General features: G+C 50.7%; 1 protein-coding gene and 1 long non-coding RNA gene across 2 annotated transcripts; one reads left to right on the top strand and one right to left on the bottom strand.

The window, feature by feature from the left end:
* Positions 1-6,441: 6,441 nt before the first annotated feature.
* LOC135408957 (uncharacterized) lies at positions 6,442-8,879 on the bottom strand. Its single transcript, XR_010427954.1, has 2 exons — positions 7,518-8,879; positions 6,442-6,697 (listed from the first exon to the last, which is right to left on the bottom strand). It is a non-coding gene; the product is annotated as an uncharacterized LOC135408957 (long non-coding RNA).
* Positions 8,880-9,123: 244 nt separating this feature from the next.
* On the top strand, positions 9,124-19,619 carry LOC135408958 (zinc finger protein 239-like). The gene is made up of 3 exons (XM_064643880.1): positions 9,124-9,155; positions 11,963-12,041; positions 12,692-19,619. Exons 2-3 carry the CDS (start codon positions 12,020-12,022, stop codon positions 13,612-13,614), a joined length of 945 nt encoding a protein of 314 aa, XP_064499950.1. The 5' UTR covers positions 9,124-9,155; positions 11,963-12,019; the 3' UTR covers positions 13,615-19,619.
* Positions 19,620-22,626: the final 3,007 nt, after the last annotated feature.

Below are 22,626 nucleotides of genomic sequence, written 5' to 3'. Positions count from 1 at the left end.
AAATAGTTCTCTGGAGGAAAGATTAGTAAAAAGCGACTTTGAGGCTAGGTCGCTGGGGATTCCCCCTGATAGTCCCTTAGGAAAACTCCTAAAAAACTGGAGTTGTTATTCCAGCAGTCATAAAAGATCAAGGGAGAAAATGATTAACTATTGTATTAAAGTGTGGGGAGGTAGAAAAATAGGAAATAACACCTACTGGCCCATACGGTACTTTTAAGAATTGGGTCTGTGAACTTTTAAATTGGTATGTTAGCGATAAAAGACCCTTTTGCCCAGAGGAGAGTTTTTATGCCGTTATATGGTTAGAAGCCAGTGAAAATACCCACCTGTTCCCTTTAAGAGAAAGAAAGAAGCAAAAGGACTCTGTTAAAGATTCAGAGTCATGGAATTCCCCTTTACCCTATCCATCAGGTGTAGAACCAGATTCTCCCCATAGACGAGAAACCAGAAGTCAAAGAGGGACTGCCCAAATGTATCCCTTGAGAGAAGTACCCATGGGGAGACCCTAGAATAGGGTATGTATTGCTACCCCTAAATTTCACAGACTTGCGAGACTTTAAAAGAAATGAAATGGGAAGTTTAATCGAAGACCCCATCAGAGTAGCTGAAAGATTAGACCAATTTCTAGGACCCAATCTTTATACCTGGGATGAAATGCAATCAGTCTTAAGTCAATTATTTACTACTGAAGAACAGAAGATGATTAGGCGAGCTGGGATGAGAATCTGGGATGTGCTGCACGGCCAGGGACCACAGGCAAATACAAAGTGGCCACTTCAAAGACCTGATTGGAATAACCAAGAACCGGCCGACAGAACTAATATGCAAGATTTGAGAACAATAGTGATTCAGGGTATTAGGGAACATGGTCAAAATATCAACAAAGCATTGAACAAGATGCAAAAGAAGGATGAAAGCTCTACTGAATGGCTGGAAAGATTGAGAAAAGCTTTCCAGGGGTATTTGGGTGCCAACCCTGATGTCCCAGCAGGACGAGGTTTGCTTAAGCTACAGTTTGTGGCAAAATCATGGGAGGACATTAGAAAGAAAATTGAGACATTAGAAAACTGGCAAGATAGAGGGCTAGATGAGTTGTTGAGAGAAGCCCAGAGAGTATATGTAAGGAGAGAGAAAGAGAGTAACAAGCAGCGGTAAGAGAAGATTGCAGAGGGATGCTCAAAGCAGGAATGAGCAGAAAAGAAAAGGTGACCAGGCGAGAACGGGGAAGTTGTTTCTACTATGGAAAAGAGTACGTGAAGAAGAATTATAGACAAAAGATTTGAGATGAAGAAATCTTGAAAGAAGAATAAGACAGTCAAAAGGGCCCTATATTTTAGGGGACCGTAGTCATCCTAAGTCCTTGATAAAATTAAAATTAAGTCCCCATAAACAGGAGTCCACTTTTCAGTACAGGTGAACTCCTGCTTGTCACCTTATCCTTTGACCATGGAAAATGAACAACAAATAAACCCAAATGTTTGGTATTCTACCTGAAAGAGGACTTCTGGACATTTCCTCTAAAAGAACAAAGTAGAAATTATGTTACCTTTGAGTGAGAAGGCATTCCTTATCTCAAGGGCTACAGCAAATCACGTTCACTAAGGAATGGACAGAAAATTTTGAGTATAAAATGAGAATGCCACACCCCCTGGCATCCCAAAAGCTTGGGAAAAGTAGAAAGAGTGAATGGGGATTTTAATGCTGCTACATTTAATGCTGCTATATAGTATACTGACAAAGATGAGTCTCATACCAAAACGTTGGTATGTTGCTCATTAAATAGATACACTGTGAGTGCATATATTTAACAGGGCTGTGAAAATGTAAAAACATCAATTTGAGCTGCAGAACATGGATGGACATGCCAGTTGCATTGAAAGACTAGTGAATCCCTCACGCTGGAAAGCAGTCGACACTCCTGGAAGACACCAAGCTAGTCTTAAGAAAATAAGTTATGATAGAGACATTAAGCAATTTCTTTGCTACCTTACCTTTTGGAATTAAGTGCCTACTAGCATTTATTGTGGCATTCATTATATCATTGCTTGTATATTACTTATGGAAGATCGCGAAGTGGGGAAAAGGAATGTGTTAAAATATATTGGTTCATACATAACACTGAGGGAACACGCAGATCTAGAAAACATTGATACCCTAGATATAAGAGTGTGGTGTAATACACCAGGTTGTGCATGTTATCCATTTGTTTGTTTTAAATGTAAAAAGTGCCAAGAGAAATGGTGGGCGCACTGTATCTACGGATATCCTCCTAGAGGAGTCTGTGATCAGGGCTATCGATCAGAACGAGAATTTACTTATTGGGTATTAGAACAGTTGAAAAAAGAAGGAATTCTGAGGGGATCCCCCAAATATTGGGATTATTACGATTTTGGAGTTAACCCTCAATATTTTTGTTATTCATACAGAGTACCAACCCCTTTCGTTGTAGATATAGTAAAAGTCCAGTGCCGACGGGACGTTAGTGCCGTGTCGTGTGACGAGCCTATGGTAAAGGCTGCCTCGTGGTCCACATATACAGCACGTCTCACTAAAAAGAGGCATATTCCTACTTGGTACTCCTGCTGCCGAGAAGATGAAACACCCTGTGACTCAAAGCAATCGAGCTGACAGGCGAGGCAGAGGAGGAAACGCCAAAAAAAAAAATGGAAGAGCCTAAGTTGTGGGACACAAAAGCCGCGATGGCTGAACTCCCCCAGGACTGGTGAAGGTGAAAGGGTTGGTAATATCCAAATTAATAAAAGAGTCAGAATCAATAAAGAAAAAGGCTTTTCTCTAGGCACTGTTTACTTAATTGCAGTCCCCACTGTACTATTGGCAGCACCAATACATGCAGGAAACCTGCATGAACCATTCAAATGGAGCTTGATTAGATGGGAAAACCAAAAAGTGCTCGCTACTTTTACAGGGACGGGAAACCCCACCTTTCACATATATCTGTGTGATCTAGTTGTTGTAGAGCCATGTAGAAACGCTTACCCATACTATATGTACCCTGCTTCAAACCCGGGAAAACCTTACTGTAGTTACCCTGGACACTACTATTATGGTTATTGGGGATGCGAAACTTTAGCATCAGACTGGGAAGTAACCCATCCTGATCAATACTTACAAACATTCTGGGGAAAAGAAAATTCCGGATGTAGACCCCCTCAGCGGGACTTCTCCTGGGGAATAACAGATGTTGGAAATTGTAATGGTATAACATTAAAAGTTCTCCAGATAATGGATGAGAGTTGGCTATTAGGCCGAACAGGGGAATAAGATTACGAGAGGAAGGAGTTGATCGAGGGGGACATTTTTTAATAAAGAAAGAAAGAATGTCTTATGATCCTCTCCCAGTAGGACCAAATCCAGTTTTGAATCCAGACTCTTTAAGAGCCAAGAGTAGCCTAGCCATCATTATGTCTACTTTGATAGGTTTGCAGCAGAATATTACTAAACCTTCTCCCAATGCTGCTAAACCTTCTGCTGAACCCTCTGTGATCACACCTCAGAAGAGGTATTTCGACATTTTGAAGGAGAACTTTCTAAACAGGTCAGAGAACCCGTCACCATAGTAACTGTAGCAGGCTTGTTGCTTGCAGGTGCAGGAGCAGGAACTAGAATAGCTTCTCTGATAAAGGGAAAAGAGATACAAGATTTACAGCTAGTTGTTGATGAAGATTTGGCAAGACTAGAGCAAACTATAGAAAATTTAGCTACATCGGTCAAATCACTATTAGAAGTCGTCATGCAGAATAGAAGGGGATTGGATTTATTATTTCTAAAAGAAGGAAGATTATGTGTAGCTCTTAAAGAAGAATGCTGCTCCTATGCTGACCATACAGGAGTAGTACTAGACGCTATGGCAGAATTAAGGAAGGAGTTAGAACAAAGGAAGAAAGATAGAGAAACCAATCGATCGTGGTATGAAACTTAGTTTAATGTTTCACCATGGCTAACCACTTTACTTTCGACCTTAGCAGGACCAATAATCACGATTATATTGGGACTAATGTTTGGACCATGCATTTTAAAATATGTTTTGCGCTTTATTAAAGAACGCTTTGAAATTACAAAATTATTAATGCTTACTTCAAGATACAATGTTGTAGCCACTGATGAGTCTGATAATGAGTGTGAAATAATGCATTGTGTTTATGATAATAATTGTAACCAAAGTGAAAAGAAGTTTGCTTGTTATCAAAGGGAGGAAGAAAATAGTGTTTGATAAACAAATAATTATGAAAAGAGAAAAAGGGGGGATTGTAATGGAATATGTTGGGGGTATTGTTTATCAAACAGCATGTACTGCTCAACCGCTAAGCTAAGGCAGGATGTACTGCTTAACCGCTAAGCTAAAGCAGGTGCTAAACCACAAAGAACTAGGCTGATGCATGTACAAGATATACCTTAAGGTTGCTATATGTTCCAAGAACTAAAAGGACAGCCCATATAAGGAAGACGACTGCTACTAAGAACAAAAGGGCAGAAAAAGGACACCTGAGGAAGACGTCTTACTTCAGCCTCGACGACCACCGGGAGGCAGAAAAGACCCCCTAGCAACAGACCCAGACATGCGCAGAGTACTATGACCACATCACAGAAAGCGGAACTAGAAGGATATAAAAAGGGAACTGTTTCAACATGATATTGCGGCAGTTGGTGGAGCGGAGACTCCCCTGTCGCCCAGCGCTGCATTTGCTCATATTCTCTTGCCATAATTAATAAATTCTAATTGGTATACTGATCCGTTGTGGTCCTAATTTATGACACATGTGGCTCCTTGGCCCTTTTTGCCATGCCAAGGCCACCATGAGGAAATGCCACTGCTACCACTGACTCCTGCACACCATCTGGCCCAGCCCCTTAAAACCCTGTGTCTCCTGTGTCCCTGCACCCCCCTCAAGAGCAGGATTTTGGTGCCAACACCCCTAAGAGGCAGTTCCCTTCCATGGGAAGTAAAGCTGTAGGAATGTGACAAGGCTTTGGATTCTTTGGGTCGAGGTCAGTGGTGTGGGCTGGCACAGCCTACAGCACCCAAGCAGGCACAGGAGCTTGTAGGACCACAATGTCAGGTGAGCAAACTGGCAGGCAGAGGGGCAGAGGAACAGAGGAACAGGGAAGCAGCAGCTCCCCCAGCAGCAGCAGCAAGATGCCACACTGGGCACCCCATAAATATCCTGGTAGCTGGTATGAAATGTGTAATAAGGGTTAATTAAAGGCTAGTTGAGGTCTGAAAACTCATTGGCTAGTTCGCCAGTCTTTACCTTCTTTGGGAGGATAAGGCCTTGCTGTGTAGCAGTGCTCTTCTATAAAAGGTACATGTTTAAAATAAGGCCATTTGTCTGTAACACTTTTTATATTGAAGGGCCCTCTTTCTTGCTAAAAATAGATCGTCCTAAGTGTTTTAAAAAACATGGTTAGTTTTGATTAAAGCAACCTGCCTCCAGCAGGTTTTCACTTAAAGCGGTTTGACTCCTGTATCGTGCTTCTTGCACTTTTTCAACCAAGTAGATCGTGTTTTGCAGCCTTTAGTTCAACTTTTGCAGCATTTTAATTAAGCCAGATCACCTAAGGCACCTCAACTTTTGCTCTGTATCTTTTTGGGCACGGGCAGCTCAAAACTGTGCCCGTGGTTTTGAGAGGAAGTTGGAACTGTGTATGCATTTTAGGGGTCTCCTGTCCTTGCCACCCCACACCCTCCTGCTGCCTGAACGCTGCCCTCAGGCAGCTGCTGGAAGCAGGGCTGCCCTGCTCCTCCCTCTTCTGTGGTGTCACCTGAGTCACCCTCACGGAGGGACTCTCACCCACCATGATGCAAAGGGGCTCAGAGTCAGCAGGGTTGTCCCTGCCGAGAGGGATCCTTCCTGTTGCCCCTGAGCAGGGAACACTCTGGTGTCCCAGCAGCAGCTCCTGCCCCCCTGCAAGCCCTACAGGGCTAACCCTAACCCTGTAGGGTTAGGGTTAGGGTTAGAGACCCCTACAGGGTCTCTGTAGCGGCAGTGCCTGGTGCTCGTGAGCCCAGCCCTCCTCCCTCCCCTGTATTAGGAACAGTCGGTGTTCCTGCAGAGTTTGTAGTGCAGTCACAGTTCACAGGAAGAAGTGACAAGTTCCCGGTTGCTCAGTTGTCAGTCACAGAGGCACTGTTTGCCCTGAGACAGGGGCACCAACCAGCAGCACAGAAGGATCCCGTGGCCATGTCCTGAAGTCTGAAGTGCTGTGGTCTCTGTCTTGAACCATGTCAGTGACCTTCAGGGCCACCCAATAAGCCCATAATGGGGGACATACAAGAGGTGTGTCGGGAAGCCTGTAAACCCCAAGTATCTCAGCCCATGGAGAAACGGGGAGGGACCAGTGCTTGGGGCAAAGGGGATAAAAGAGGTTGATGCCTCCACTGAGTTGATGGATCTCACTGAGATTTTTTCAGTGATCACTCCCTTTTATTCAAATAAAAGTTTATTTTTTTAGTTAGCTCCTCTGTGTCCTGGCTATTTATGTGTTTCCCAATACCTGGAATTTTTGAAGGAAAGGGAAAGGGAAAGGGAAAGGGAAAGGGAAAGAGGGAACAGAAATTCAGGGTCCTGGAGGTGCTGCCCTGGCTTGGAAGCTTTCACAACTTTCTAGAAGTGGGTCAAAGGCTTGACAGCTTCCTCTGTATCTTGCATGCAGCCTGGATTTCTTTGAAAAATACTTCCTCCAAATGGAACACAACAGTACCTTTAGGACATCCATCCCCCAAAAGGATAACTCAGAACATTAAGAATAAAAAATTGCATCCCCCCAATAGTCAAGATAAGCTTGTACTTATTTCCTAAAAGCATCCCTGTGTGGTGTCCCCCCATTTTCTATCTGGCAAGAGTTTGGAGGGGGTGCTTTGTCAAGGGAAGCCCTGGAGGCCCATTGCACATGGGTGGGGCTGCAGTGTGGGGGTGTAGGGTTTTGATTCTTTGGTTGCCAGGGGCCACTCCTGGGCAGAGAGGATCGTTCAGGAGCTCACAAAGGAGGTGTTCCCATGGGGGAGCTCTGCAGGGTCCCAGCAGCAAATGCCCCAGTGAGGCCTGGGCTGTGGGGGAGTGTGCAGGGGGAGGAGGCTGGGCCAGCCCAGGGCCGGGGCAGAAAGGCTGCCCCAGGGAGGGGGTTCTGACCCTGCAGGGCCAGCCCCAGTTGCCTGGGCCCCTGTCTTTGCAGGACCACATCCCCCAAAGCAGTGTCAGCTCCCTATGTGCCAGCCCCAGGCAAGGCCCTGTATGTGTGTGCCCTGCAGGCCTTGGCTTTGGCAGGAGTCCTTCTGGGGCTTGTGCAAGGGGTGGTGAGTGCAGGGGGAGTGAGTGGGCTCCTGGTGGTTTGAAGGGGAGGGGAGCTTTGGCCACATGGTTTTTCTCCCTGCAGTGCCAAACAGCATCTCTGAATTCTTCCTATGTCACCTGACCTTGCTTCCACTGGGCACACACCTTCCTTTTTTGCCTTATCTCCAAGACAAGATCCCTGCTCAGCCAAGCCGCCTTCTGTCTCACCTGCTTGACTTCCAACATTTGGGAATTGCTGCTCCTGTGCCCTTAGGAGGTGATGTTTGAGAAGTGACCAGCAGTGATGGCCCCCAGCACCTGCAAAACCATTTTCCCAGGGGACCTTCCTTCCTAATTCCCTGAGCAGCCTGAAGTCTGCTCTCCTCATGGCCAGAGCTGAGGTTTGGCTGGCAGTTTTTCTCCTGTTAACAGAGATTTTTAACTTGATCACTTTGAGGTCACTGTGGCCAAGATGCCCCCAATCTCCACTTTGCTCACAAGATCCTCTCTGTGGACAAGCAGCAGATCAAGGAGGGCATCTTTCTAAGTCAGCTCCTCTAGGACCTGTTCCATAAAGTTGTCATCCAGGTTTTTTAAGGAATCTTCTGGCCTGGGTTGTATCATTTGTGTGATGCTCCCAATTAATTTCTGGCAAGTTGAAGTCCCCCATAAGGACAAGGGCAATTGACTTGGAAGTGTCTTTAGCTCCTCAAAGAATAATCCATCGGTGTCATTGTTCTGGCTGGGAGGTCTAGAGGAGACTCCCATGGTGATATTGGCATTATTTGTTTGCCCCAAGGCCCCCCCTGGGAAGAACTTGGAAGTTTTACTGGAGCCACTGGGAGCAGCTGAGCAGGGGCAGAGAGACAACGGGGAAGGGGGAGACACATGATGCCCCCCAAAATCATCAGGGGGACAGGGGGTGTCCAGTCTGGGCCTGAGGCCATGGGGAGGGACTGTGGCCACCGCTGGCTCAGGACCTCTGGGCAGAGAGAAAAAGGGGTGACACCAAGGTTGGGGGGTCCCCTGGGGGGGCACACACACTCCAGGGAGAGGAGGACATGACCCCTGGGGACCCTCCTCACCTTCTGGTGCAGGTAGAAGCCGAGCTTCAGTGCCAGGAAGACGAAGCCCAACATGAAGCCCCGGACCCCCGTCAGCATCTTGCTGTGGGTGGTGTCCAGCAGCATCTCTGGGGGCCCGGGGGTGTCAGGAGCCCCCAGAACATCTCACAGACCCCCCCACGACCTCCTAAATTTCATCCTAGTCGCCCCCAGCCCACCCAGGACTCCTGAAACCTCTTTCAAGTCCCTACCCAGCTCCCCTAGGAATCTCCAAACCCCCTCCTAGCCCCTCCAGCACCATCCAACCACACTCCCTGTTGTCCCCGGTCCCCTGAGGAGTCCCCAAACCCTTTCCCAGTCCCTTCTCGGACTGCCCAGGAGCCCCCAAACCCCTCTCTCATCCTCCCCATTTGCTCAAATCACACCCCTAGTCCCCCTCCTGGCTCCCCTCAACTCCCTCCCAGGTACCCCCAAGACCCAAAAACTCCCTCTCAGTTGCCTCCAGGACCCCCCAAAGTCTGTACCAGTTACCCCAAACATCCCCCAAGCTCCTTCCCAGTTACCACCAGGACCCCCATCTGCGGCTCAGCTTTGGGGTCCTGCAAGATCCAAACATCCCCAACCGCCCCCCAGGAAAAAAACAAACAGACACCCCCAAGATATTTGGGGCGAGCTCCCCCTCCCCGGTCACCTACGTGATGCGGATCCGGGGTGGGGGGGCGATGCTCCTCCCCTTCCTCCTGCTCTTCCTCTTCCTCCGGCTTCTCCTCCTGTTCGTTCCGCACGGGCGAGGCGCTCTCGGGTGAGCGGCGGGGGGGACACGATGGGAAAGAGGGGAGAGGGGGAAAAGAGCGGGTGAGACCCCCAAACTGAGCAAGAAAGGGGGTGGGTCACCCCCAAAGGGAGCTGGGGGGGAGCCGGGGTTTGGGGGAACGATGGGAAAGGGGTGGGAGAGGGGAGATAAGGGGAGGTGGGACAGCGGGAAAGGGGTTCCATTGGGGCCCCTTCGTGTCCCCATCCCTTGGGCCCTGGAGAGGGGGGAGCCTGGAGAGAGGGGACCCCCGAGACCCCTGTCCCGAGCCAGCGGTCGGTGCCGTGCTGTTCGTTCTGAATTCCCGTCAGGCTGAACAAAGACCCGCTCCCGTGTCAGGAGCTCTTGTGTTTTCTTGTCCCCAGCACTTCCAGGAGCTCCCCCCACATTCCCAAAGTTCTGCCAGGCGCTGGCTCGCAAGGCCCAGCACAGCCCCCCAATCCCCCCAATGCCCCCCAAAGCTCGGCGCGGGGGTGAGGTAGAACAGGAGAGCCGGGCTGGGCCCGGGGAAAGGCCGGGAAGGGAACAAAGAGTGGCCCCGGGGCTTGAATCCCGCGTTGGTGCTGCCGCGGGGCTGGGCCGGAGCTGGGAAACAGGGACGGGAAAGAGAGAAGAGGGAAGAAAGAGGCAGAGGAAAGAGAGAGAACAACGAAAGCGAGGGGACCCGATCCACTCCCTTTTCTCGTTCCCCTGGTGCAGCGTCTTGTGTAAACAGACTTCTGGGGGGTTTGTTCCCTTGGGCACATCTGTCCCTTCCCCAGGGAGTGAGTCGGGTGGGCTGAGCCCGAGTCTCAAGGCAGAGCAGGGAGTTCATAGAACCAGGGAATGAGCTGAGTTGGGAGGGTCAGGATCATCGAGTGCAACTCCTGGCCCTGCACAGGACACCCCAAGAATCCCACCCTGTGCCCGAGAGCATTGTCCAAATGCTTCTTGAGCTCAGACAGGCCTGGTGCTGTGACCACTTCCCTGGGAAGCCTATTCCAGTGCTCAGTCACCCTCTGGGGGAAAAAACCTTTTCCTAACATCCCACCTAAACCTACCTGACTCAGCTCCAGCTGTAGAGTCCTGTCACTAGTCAAAAGAGTGAAGAGATCAGTGCCTGCCACTCCACTGCCCCTCAGGAGGATGTTGAAGACCCCACTGAGGTTCTCAGTCTTCTTTTCTCCAGGCTGAACAAACCAAGTGCCCTCAACCACTCCTCATAAGGCCTTCCCTCCAGATCCTTCCCCATCCTCATGGCCTCCTTTGGATGCTCTGTTATGGCTTCATGTCTTTTTTATATTGTGGTGCCCCAAAGTGCCCCAGAACTTGAGGTGAGGCTGCCCCAGTGCAGAGCAGGACAATACCCTCCCTGGCCCGGCTGGCAACGCAGGGCCTGATGCCCCTCAGGACCGTGTTGGCCCTCCTGGCTGCCGGGGCACTGCTGACTCATGGCCAACTGGTCACCAACCAGGACCCCCAGGCCCCTTTCCTGCAGCTGCTCTCCAGCCTCTTGTTCCCAGTCTATACACACAGCTAGGGTTGCCTGGAGGAGGAGGAGGAGGAGCAGGTGGAGGAAGAATGCAGCAGGAGGAGGAGTAGTGGGAGGAAGAGCAGGGATAGCAGAGGAAAAGGAGCAGGAAGAGCAGGAAGGTTGCTGTTCTGCTGCTGACTGTATCCACAGCCCCCCCACCCCCGGGAGCATCGCCCCTCCCTCCTGCGAGGGTGACTGGGGAGGGGGACTGGGGAGGGTGACTGGGGAGGGGGACTGCGAAGGTGACTGGGGAGGGGGAGCTCACCCCAAATGTCTTGGGGGATTTCTGGGGGTTTTTTGGGGGGGACACGTTTGGATCTTTGAAGACTCCAAAATGAGCTGCAAATGCCCCTCGGGGGGATATTGATGTTCCCATTAGGTGTTTTTTGAGGGTCCCCAAAAAACTGCCGGCAGAGTCCCAGCAGTGGGTGGGAGGATGCGTGTCCCCACCCCCCGCAGTGGGGGTTGGTGTTCCTGGGTCAGGCCCTTCATTGCCAGCCTGGAGCACGGAGAGGGGGGACCCCTGGGACCCTGAAATGGGGACCCTGGAGAGGGGACCCTCAGGACCCCCAGCAGTCTGGAGCGGGGACACTGCAGAAAGGGGAGACCCCTGGGACACCAAAGTAGGGATCCCAGAGAGGGGAGATCCCCAGGATTCCCAGGATCTCCAGCAGCGTGAAGAAGGAAGGACCCCAGAGAGGGGGGACCCCTGGGACTCCTTGCACCCCGTAGCAGAGAATGAGGGGAGAAGGTACCCCTGGGACCCCCAAAACCCCCAGCATCCATAAATGGGGGGAACCTGGAGAAGAACTGCCCCCAGAATCCCAAAGGGAGGGGACCAGAGAGGAGGGACCCCTGTGTTTCACAGCACCCCTTACAGCCTGGAGACAGGGAACTCCCAGAACCCCAAAGTGGAGAGACCAGAGAGGGGGAACTACTTGGGAGGGTTTTATTTCACTGAATCTTGAACTTTTGGAGTTTTTTGGGGGTGAATCTTGGTGTTTTGGAGGTTTTTTGGGCTAAATCTTGGTATTTGGGGATTTTTTTTTTTTGATGACTTCATATTTTGAAGGTTTTTTGATGAGTATTGATGATTTGGAAGGGTTTTTAGCTGAATCATAACCTTTTGGGATTTTTGGGGCTGTGTCAGTGTTTTGGGGATATTTGTTGGGCTGAATCTTGGTGTTTTGTAGGTTTTTGTGGACACAAGATGCCTGGTGACTTCTAGAGATGGACTTGGGCAGGAGGAACCTCCAATTCACACCTTGTTTTTCCCCCAAAATAGGATTTCTCCTTCCCAAAGCTTGGCCAAATAGAGGGGGAGGCTGCGAGGAAGAGGAAGATGCCACAGGACCCCCAGGCAGGTGAGGAGGAAGTCAGTGCCCCTTTGCCCCTGTTTTGTCCTGTATCTCCCAGCCGAGCATGGCCCCCAGCTGCAGGACAACCCCGCTGCCGCCACCGTCCTGCCGGGGACGGATTTGGGGGGATCTCCTTGCCCTTCTCTCTGGCAGAGTCAAATCCTCTCCCTGTCCTTCTTCCTTCCTATCCTTCCTTGCTTTCCTTGTTCCTTTTGTTTCCTTCTTCCTTTTCCTTCCTTCTCCTTTTTCCTCCCCCTCTTTCTTCCTTGTGCTTTTTCCTTGCTCTCCTTGTTCCTTCTCCTTCTTCTCCTTCCTTCTTCCTTTCTCTCCTTACTCCATTTTTTTCCTGTTCCTTCCACTCCTTCTTCCTTTTGCTTGTTTCTTCTTCTCCTTGCACCTTCTTCTCCTCCTTCCTTCTCCTTTTTCATTCCTCCTCTTCTTCCTTCTTTTTCCTTTCTCACCTTCTTCCTCTCCTTTTTCCTTTCTCACCTTCTTCCTCTCCTTTTTCGTCTCCTTGCTCCTTCCTCTCCTTGCTTCCTCCTCAACTTGTTCCTTCCTCTCCTTCATTCCGTCTTCTTGTTCCCTTTTCTCCTTCTTCCTTCTCCTTGTTCCTTCCTCTCCTCTGTTCCTCCCTCTTCTTGTCCTTCCTCCCCCAGACAACAACTTGAGGACAGAGACCATGGAGGACAAATCCCTCTGGCAGAACCTCATGGAAGAGGCTGTTTTGAACAGCTCCACTGTGCGGGAAGGCAACGGGGAGGAAAAGCCACAAACATTCCCCATGGGAAAGGGCTCCAAACCCACTCCATGGTGCTCCGAGGAGGAAAGACCCCCCGTGTGCTGGGAACGTGGCTGGAGCTTCAGCCAGAGCTCTCATCTGGTGGTCCATGAGCAGCTTCACAGCAGAGAGAAGCCCTTCACGTGCTTGGAATGTGGGAAGAGCTTCAGTTGGAGGTCCCACCTGATCCGCCACCAGAAGATCCACACCGGGGAACGGCCCTACACATGTGGGGAATGCGGGAAGAGCTTCAGTCAGAGCTCTGACCTGGTGGTCCATCAGCGTCTTCACACCGGGGAACGGCCCTACAAGTGCTTGGAATGTGGAAAGAGCTTCAGCAAGAACTCCAGCCTCACATACCACCAGCGCTTCCACAGTGGGGAACGGCCCTACAAGTGCTTGGAATGTGGGAAAAGCTTCAGCCAGAGCTCCCACCTCCTCACCCACCGCCGGCTGCACACAGGGGAACGGCCCTACAAGTGCCTGGAATGTGGGAAGAGCTTCAACCGTAGCTTCAGCCTTGTCATCCACCGGCGTGTCCACACCGGAGAACGGCCCTACAAATGTCCTGAGTGTGAGAAGAGGTTCCGGACCAGCTCTGATCTCCTTCTGCATCAACGAATGCACACAGAGGAGAGGCCCTTCCGCTGCACCGACTGTGGGAAGGGCTTTGTCCGCAGCTCTGACCTCATTAAGCACTGGCACATCCACACCGGGGAGAGGCCCTACAGGTGCTTGAAGTGTGGTAAGAGCTTCAACCAGAGCTCTGCCTTGACCTCACACCAAAGGACCCACCGGTAAGGGAAACCATCCGAGTGCTCCAACTGCAGAAAAAGCTTCGTCCGCTGCTCCAACTCCATCACCCATCGGAGGACCCATGTTGGATGATCCACAGTGACTCACATTGGGCAGAGACCTGGTGGGTAAAGGCCTGTTGACTAACGTTTCTGGTGACCCATGTTCCTTGTAACCCACTGTGGTAGTGCTTTACCCCCCCCCCAGGCCTCGCTATGATCTGAGAAATGCTCGTTAGGCCTCAGCCTTGATGAACAGTCCCTGGGCTGAGCTGCTCTTGAGCTGCTCAGAAACACTGTCTGCTCATAGGAACTGGTGCTGTGTAATGAGCTCCTGCTTTTCTTAACCAACGGCCTTGGAAACTTGTTTTTCTTGCCTGAAGAACAACCCAAGTAGAATCGTATTTTTGTTCTCCAACTTTCAGAGAAAGTCCCTAACCTGAACTGGGGCCAGGATGGACAATTCCTGTGCCTTAAAGCCCCTTCTGCGTGGGCCCCATAACCAGTGGTGCTGATTGAGACCCTTTGAGCTCTCTGAGGCCGCAGCAGCTGCGACAGCAACCTCCCTTTGCTTGGGCCTCTCAGAACCCCCAACTACGACGGATTAGTGGGACGGGGGAGACCTCCAGGCCTTAGGCTGCTAGCCCCATTACCTGCGAGGTGAATGCCCTTCCCCCCGCCCCAGCACGTGGCCGGCAACCCCACAAGGAGCCCACACAAACCACCAGGGAGGGACGGACGAAAGAGAAAGTTTATTGTGGGGAAGGGGTTTATAAGGCTTTTAGGAGGGTCAAAAGGGGGCCAATCACAAGTTCAGGGGCACAGAAAAAAACAATCAGGTAAGGGGTCAACAGCCAACAGGAAGGGGTTAACAAGGACCAATAAGAAACACTTCAGAACACTTTCCCAGGACACCTTGTATGAGAGACAAGTCCCCCACAGGGGGTGTTGGGAAGAAGAAACAGTAACCTTGCAGAAAATACAAAAAGCCATTTTGAAAACATGTTTAAACCACATTAAAAACTTCTGTCTCCATAACGTTTGAGCTGTTTTCCTCTTTCTCCTCACCAGTCCATCTCTGACAGGACTTCTTCCATCCTGCATATGGCAAATCCATTGCCACACCCAACTCTCCCATTTGCTGCATTCGGAGGATCCCGACTGACAGCAGATCCAGGGCTGATCCCTCTCACTCCTTGAGGCTCAGCCGTTCTTCTGAGAATGTGCAGTGGCATCCCAAGGGAGGATTTTCCTGAATCCCAAGGGAATTGTTCCCAGGTACCTTGTCCAGACTCTTTCTGTCTGTGTGAGTGTGAATCTGCCATAACAAATGTCCCGGGAACGCTGCTCTCCTGGATTCTTCAGCACTTTGGATTTGTAAGTCAGTCAGGCCTGTAAGTGAGTTACTGTTACGGTGTTGTAAATTCTATATGAATGCTTTGCTAAATTGTTTGACTTCAGTTATCAGTTAAGTGCTGTTAAGTTAAGTGCTGTTGGGCCTCTAGGCATAAACTGTTGATCAAGTTCAGGCTCAGTTTAGCATGGTGGCAGCTGCGGCAGGGGCCTGACCCTGCCCAAGACGGCTGATGCCACCTGCCCACTCCAAACTGGGCTGTACTGGTGCTCCCAGTGCTGTGTGGGCCAGGGCCACTTTTGGGAACCCCCCCGGCATTGTCCGGCTGCTTTTGGGGTGTCAGCACCTGCCTAGCACTGGGGATAGGCTGTGTGGGAGGAGTTGGGGCCGGACTGGTGGTGCTGGGAACCCCCCCGGCTGCGGGCAAGGGGAACTCGGGGGAGCGGGAAGGGGGGAGACAGTGGGAAAACAGGGCAAAAGAGGGAGTGGGACACCCAAACCAAGCGGGACAGGGGTGTGACAACCCAAACCAAGATCAGTGATGGCTGGGGATTGTGGACGATTGGAAAGGGGGAGGAGAGAGAGGAAAAGGTGGGGCTTTGGACCATCAAAATGAGCTCAGAGGGGCTAGGTCACCAAATCCAAGCAAGGTGAGGGGGGATACCAAGCTGTCAGGGGAGCTGGGGATTGTGAGGATGATGAGGAAGGGGTGAGACAGTGAGGAAAAGAGTTGGAACAGCGGGCACAGGTGTCCCATGGGGGTCCTGTTGCAGGATGCTCTGCCTGGAATGGGGTAAAACAACACCAGCAAGGCCCTGTTTGAAAAGCCCTCAGTGGGAAATTAAGAAGGGCGGGGAGGAGGTTGTCATGCTGTTTTGGGGACTGAACAAAGCTAAAACCAGCCTGACTCATCAATCCCTAAGTTAAACATCCTGAGAGTGAGAGAATATTTGGCAGACCTTGTAAAATATCTGGATATAAAGGAACAAACAAGTGACACCGCTGAGAACCTCTCCAAAGCTGCTGAGCTGGCATAGCCTGGACACACCTGACTGACAGTCCAGCACTTTATACTAGAAAAGCCCAGTCCCAAATTTTAAAGGCAGGGTCTTCTGACATATCCCTTCTTGGGATTGTGTGTGGAGATTCCTGCCTGAAGTGGGGACGTCCCTCAAAGTCACTCCTCAAGGCTAAGCCAAAGAGATTTGCCTAAGGTCTTTGGTCTGGGTGAGTGACATCAATCTCTACTTAATAATTGGTTTTGGTTAAATGCAATTGCTTTGGTACAGTTGCTTCAATATTGCTTCCTCGTGCACTATATTGCAACAGTTGTTATAGCTGCTATACTGGGTAGTAAATAATTCTGATTAAGATATTTTTACTTAATCATTATCATAATAAATCCTATATATATTTATATAAATATATCTGGTTTGTAGTCCAGACCTCTGGGATATCACCATGGAAGCCCTGTCACTGCATGGGACATCACAGCTCTTTAGCAGCATAGACACCTCTGTTGTCACCATGAAGCCTCTGTGAGTGCCTGTGGCAAATTGGCTCCTTAGCAACCATCACAATTTCCTGTTGCTGTGGTCAGTTTCCATGACAACCATCACCAGGATATGTTGCTCATGCATGGCCCATGGCAGCTCCATGGAGATGCAACCACCCCGGGGTGGTTGCCATGGGAACAAGCTGAGTCCTGTAGCCAGAGTCCGTTGCTATGGCAGCGATTTACGATCCTATACCGCTTGTCAGTTACCACAGCACCCATCAGTGGACCCCTTCCTAAGTGTGGTGCCATGGCAACCACGATTTGGACCAGTTGTGATAGTTGGTTGCCATGGAAACCTGCATTAGGGCACATTGCTATGGGCTTGTGCCATGGAATTCTGGGTCTGTGACGTTTCCGTGGCAGCTTGGGTCAGCTGTCCCAGCAATCATCATAGAACCCCATTGCCAGAGACTGTTGTCATGGACACTTGCACTGAGACCTGTTGCTAAGTCTGGTTGCCATGGCAACCATCAGAAAGACCCATTGCTATGGTGGTTGCTATGACAACCTGCAGGGAGACCGTTGCTGCAGTTTCCATGGCAACCATCAATAAGTCCATTGCCAGGGACCTCAGTCGTGGACACTTCCATGAGTTGTTTGCCATGGAAACCATCCCACAATCTTATTGAAAGATTGGTTGCCATGGCAAGCAATATAAGAATCCATTGCTAAGGTTGGTTGTCATGGCAACCATCCCAATGCCCTGTTGCTGCGGCAGGGGCACAGCACTGACCCTGTGAGACCTGGTGCTGGGGAATGGGCATTGGGAGATGATTTGGGCTGGGAGGGAGTAAGTTTCCTTCCAGGGGGCTTCTCTGGGACTGGGCTGGGAACAGGGGGGAAAATTCTGGGAGGTTTTTGTTTCTGCCCAGAGCCAAGGCCTTTCCTGCTCCTCATCCTGTCCTGCCAGCAAAGGGAGATGGAGGTGCACCAGGAGTTGGGAGGGGACACAGCCATGACAGGTGACCCCAACTGACCCCAGTGATGTCCCAGACCATGTGCCATCACTGTCAGGTGTGGAAAAGGAGGGCAGACTGGGGAAGGAGGGAACACTGGGAGCGATGGTGTCTGTGTCCCGAAGTCACCATTCCCTGAGGTGGAGCCCTGCTCCCATGGGGATGCTGAACACCCCCCTGCCTGTGGGAAGCAGGGAGGGAGTTCCTGATTTTTGCTGCCCCCATGGAACTGTCTGTGCCTCAGCCCAGGAGTTTGGTCCCTTTTGCTCTCTGGGTTGTACCCCGTCCTGCAGGTGCTCAGACGTTGCCACAATTAGCGATGGAACCAGGTGTGAGGGGCAGTGCTAGAGAAACAGACTCAGAGAGACATCGGTAGGGACTGTTGCCATAGCAACCAGCACTTGGACTATCAGTCCATTGCCAGGGACTCTTGCCATGGCAACCAGAACCATTTCTTGTGACCTAGGGCTGTTGCCATGGCAACCATCCCTCAGTCCATTGCCAGGGACTGTTTCCATGAACACCTGCCCTGAGACCAATGGCCAGGGCCAGTTGCCATGACAACCACCATACAGGTCCATTGCTATGGTTGGTTCCTATGGAAACCATCTGATGACCCATAGCTATGGCAGTTGCTATGGCAACATTCCCACGAGCTGGTTGCTGAGGTCAGAAACAATCACAGTCCAGTTACTGGAGTTGGGTTACTGTGGGAACATTCACTGAAATTGGTGGCTATAGCTGGTTGCCATGGCATAGTTAAACGTGGCAACTATGCCATGGCATAGTTAAAACCCATTACTGGGGACTGCTTCCATGGAGATGTGAGCTGAAACTCTTTGATATGATTAGTTGGCATGGCAACCATTAGAAGACTTGTTGCTGGAAACTGGTTCCATGAACAATTAAACAGAGACCCATTGCTATGGCAGTGGTCTCCATGGCAACCAACAAATGACCCGTCACGATGGTGGTTCGCCATGGTAACTTCCTCCAATGCTAGTTGCTGAGGACTTTTGTTATGGAGACTTCCACTGGGTCCAGTTACAAGGGGTGGTTGCCATGGCAACCTGCACAAAGACCTAGGGCTTGTGTTGGGTGGCGAGGTAACCTGCACTGAATTTCTTGATGCAGATTGGTTACCATGGCAACTGTCATAAAGCCCCATTACAAAATCTTGGTGCTATCACAGCTTCCTCTTCCATGTGTTGCTGTGGTTGGTTGCCATGGCAACCATCATCAAACCCTTTCCTACAACCCATTGCCATGGGCAATGCCACTGAGATTCATTGCTAAGGTCAGTTACCATGGCAACCATCCTAAATTCCCATTGCTATGGTCCGTTACTGCAGTGTCCTGCTTACAGAGAAGGGGGTGGAGTTTAGTGCAGTGTGGGGATGACCAGGTATTTATTCCACATCCATGTCATCACTGGGAATGTGGTTTGGGCAGGAAAAGCCAGGGCTCTGGACACAAAGTACCCCATCCTGCTTTGCTCTCTCTGGTGGAGGGACTGTCAGCATCAGACCTGTGCTTCCTGTCCTCTGCCCCACTGGTTCCCCCTCCCATTTTCTCCGGAGAATGACAATGGACCTCTGATGCTGAAAGGGACAGAGAGGAAAAACATAATCGGCAACAGTGCTGAACCAACAGCTCCTGCAGGGAAGCTGCCAGCAGGGACAGAGTGGTGACAAGGTGATCCCCCCTCAGGCTGAGCTTCTCAAGCGAGAGAAAAGGAGGCCTGCACAGGACTGAGCCTCAAGGAGCGGCTGCATGGCACTATCAGGACGGCCCAACTCCTGGGGTTTGGTTTGTCCTTGTTTTCATTGTTTTCAGGCTGAGGGGATGGGAAATGTTAGCCTTGGCACATTGCTGTGTTAGCTCCCTGAGCACATTGCCTTAATTTCCCAAATACCACTTGGCACAGCATGCGGGAGCTCCCCCACCACATTGCCTTTGTCTGGGGACACTACGCAGACACATCCCACGAGGAGCACCTGCCATCTTGTTTGTGTGCCCAGTGGTGAATACCTTTTGGGGGTTAAACACTTTCTTTTTTTGTATACTTTTGCTCTTAATATTGCTGTTGTTACTGTGCGTGTCTTATTCCATTGCTGTGTGCTTTCAGAAAATTGTTATCTGAACCCACAGTCTCTCCTTTTTTGTCCATCCCTTACCAAAAGGAGTGGGAGAAGGGGAGTGACTTATTTGGATTTTAATTTCCTGCTGATGTTAAAACCAGCACACCCGTCATGCACCAGCCTCAGGAAAGATGGAATAATGCAGTGGACTGGTAAAGAGGAGACTGAGAGTAGTGGGTGGTGGGACTTGCAAACATTGGGATCCACATTTAGCAAAGGCCACCTGATCACTCAACTCTGGGGGATCTGCCCATTGGGCTGGCTCTGCCAGCCAAAACTTTTATGTACCGTACAAAGGGATAAAGTTCCTGCAGTGCACATTAAAAACATGTTGGGGAAAACAGTCTGGGTTATTCCTGCCTCAGGCAAAGGCAAACCCACCCATGGGATTGATGTTGTTCAAGGACACGGGTCCACTTGGTGGATATTTCAGGAGGATAGGAAATGCAGTGTGTGCCTTAAGGGGATTTGATTTTGAGTGAGAATAACCAATGCATAAAACTGTATAATGTTAATAACACTATGCATTCTCACTTCTGTGCTGGCTGCTTGCCATGTCAGGGGCATTACAATAAAAATCACTGAGAGTAATGAACAATGAACTTTGATGAGACCAGACAAGTAGAATGGTGATGGAACAAGAACTGGTTTCAACATGGAACAATCCAACACTAGACACCATTTTTCCAGTCCTGACAGAGTATTATGTCAGATGGAGCCCAAAGTCATGGGCTAAATGAACTCAACAGAGTTTTATAGACATAGTTCATACACTAAACAATGAGATCTGTGAGTTTATATCAAATTACAGAAAAGGTGGTGATGGAATGTATTGGAAAAGGTGGGAGCAGGCATGACGTAAATGGTATGGAATAAGGGGTGGACACTGTCCTGGTCTTGGCTGAGATAGTGTTAATTTTCTTCCTAGAAGCTGGTCCAGTGCTGTGCTTTGAATTCAGAATGTTGTTTGTTGGCTCCCGTGCTGAGCCCCACATGCTCCCCTGAGTCCAAAACTAAAAGGAGAGGAGAAAAACCTGTTGGTGCAAGTGACAGTTGCAGTCTGGTCGAGAGTGGTGGTCTCAGTCTGGTTGAGAGTGGTGGTCTCAGTCTGGTTGAGAGTAGTGGTCGCAGTCCAGTTGAGGTTCTGGTCCTTCTCTGGATCCCACGAGTGGTACCAGAAGTCCCAAGACCCCAAGATCATATACCTTCAGGTTCAGGCCGGAATGCCCAGTACCCTCAGGGCGGGGAGTTCCACAATGGGTGTGAGGATAGGAACATCCTCCGATCTCACAGGCCTCTTAACACCCAGCTTATAGCCTGAGGGGTCAGGTGTGCTCTGGGCAGCTGCTGCAAATGGTCTATTGTTAACAGTTTCTGGGAAATGGCATGGAGGGTGTAGAATAGACCCTCTGTTTGGGTTACACCCACACAGTGATGAACTTCTCCCAGCTGTTCTAACTAGGACACACGGTAAGTCTCTGGCTGCAGAGCAATGCAGGTGAGTTCCTGGAAGTGTCTCCTACACCTGCCAAATACCACCAGTGACAGGACCTGTCAGGATGGCTCTCCTGGATTTCCTGATGTGCAGCAGAACATGCTCCAGACTAGGACTTTCCTGCTGCCCCATCAGAGGGACAGGGCACCTTGTCCCACAGGTGGCTGTGGGATGGGAAGGTGGGGGTGCAGCCAGGAGTGCCCAGGGCTGTCCTGCAGAGCAGGGTCCTGCCCCCCAGGGCTCTGTGTGCTGGGGCAGGGACTCTGCTGCCTGCCAGGTTAAGCTCTCAACCCAGCCAAGGAGCTCCCACGGCCTTGCAGGGAGAAGGTGTGGGTGGAAGGAGTGACCCCTCATGGCAAGGCAGGGATGAGCAGGGCAGGGATGGGCAGGGCAGGGATGGGTCCTTCAGCTGCAGGGTCAGGGCTTCAGCTCTACTTTGTGCCATTTCCCAAGGGCTCTTCTCAGGAAGCACATCCACTCAGAACACCTTCCCCTTCCCAGCCACATCAGGTTGTCTGGGATCTGCTCTTCAGCCCCTGGACACACAGAGCTGCCCCTGGGCAGTGGGGTGGGGATGACCCTGTGAGTACTGGCGAGGAGCTGAGCTGGGCACAGGGAGGGACTGCTGGCAGGAACAGCTCCTCACACAGAGACAGGCAGGGAGTGAGAGGGAGCTGCTGCCAGAAATGCTGGGCAGGAGGATGTGGGCACCTCCCTGCTGTCCCTGTGGCACAGACACCTTCCCCTGAGCAGCTCCTCCCTGGGCTCCTTTCCCAGCCTAAACAGAGCCTGTGTCCTCAGGACCATGGAGGCTCAGGTGGGCATTGTCCTGCAGCAGCCAGAGGCCAGGGAAGGACAAGCCCCTATTTCCATCTGTCTCTGTGTGTCCCCTCTCCCTTGGCAGCAGCACTGTGGCATTTCACTGCCATCCCCTGCTGCCTGGGCTCTCCTTGTTCTCACCCTTGGATTTTCTGAGCTAGTGTGGGGGATTGGGGGTGTCAGGTTCCTGTCCAGACACAAACCCTTTGGGTCCTGCTGTGGGGATGTGTCTGTGGGAGCCAAGTGCCCAAATCCCCTCCCAGGCAACTTCAGGACATGCAACTGTTTTCTGGGCTGTCCTGCAAGGCTGCAGTGTGTCCTCCAGAAGGGCACAGCTCTCCCATAGTATCTCTGTGCTGCCTAGGATCCCCATGGAGAGGACACCTCAGTGTTAAATCCATGGAAATGCTCTGAGCAGCTGCAGTGCTCAGTTTTTGTCTCAGTCTGGAAGGGGAGAGATGAAAAAGATGAGGATTCCCTCAGTCTCTCTTTGGACCTGGATTGCTGGGTGTGAAGTGAGAATGACTGAAGTGGCCATTTCTGTATGAATGAAAAAACTGTATGAATGAGAGAAGCTGTGTGAACATGTATGTACGTAGACTTAGAGATACTTCGTGCTTCATGTGCTTTGAACAAATTGCACTTGCATCACAACACTTGTTCTCTAAGGGCCCTTTTCTAGAAATGGAGTTGAAT

This window comes from Pseudopipra pipra, unplaced genomic scaffold (genome assembly GCF_036250125.1).
Source record: "Pseudopipra pipra isolate bDixPip1 unplaced genomic scaffold, bDixPip1.hap1 HAP1_SCAFFOLD_93, whole genome shotgun sequence".
Lineage (NCBI taxonomy): Eukaryota > Metazoa > Chordata > Aves > Passeriformes > Pipridae > Pseudopipra > Pseudopipra pipra.
Note: the sequence above shows the minus strand (reverse complement) of the source record. Positions and strands in the feature narration are given on the sequence as shown.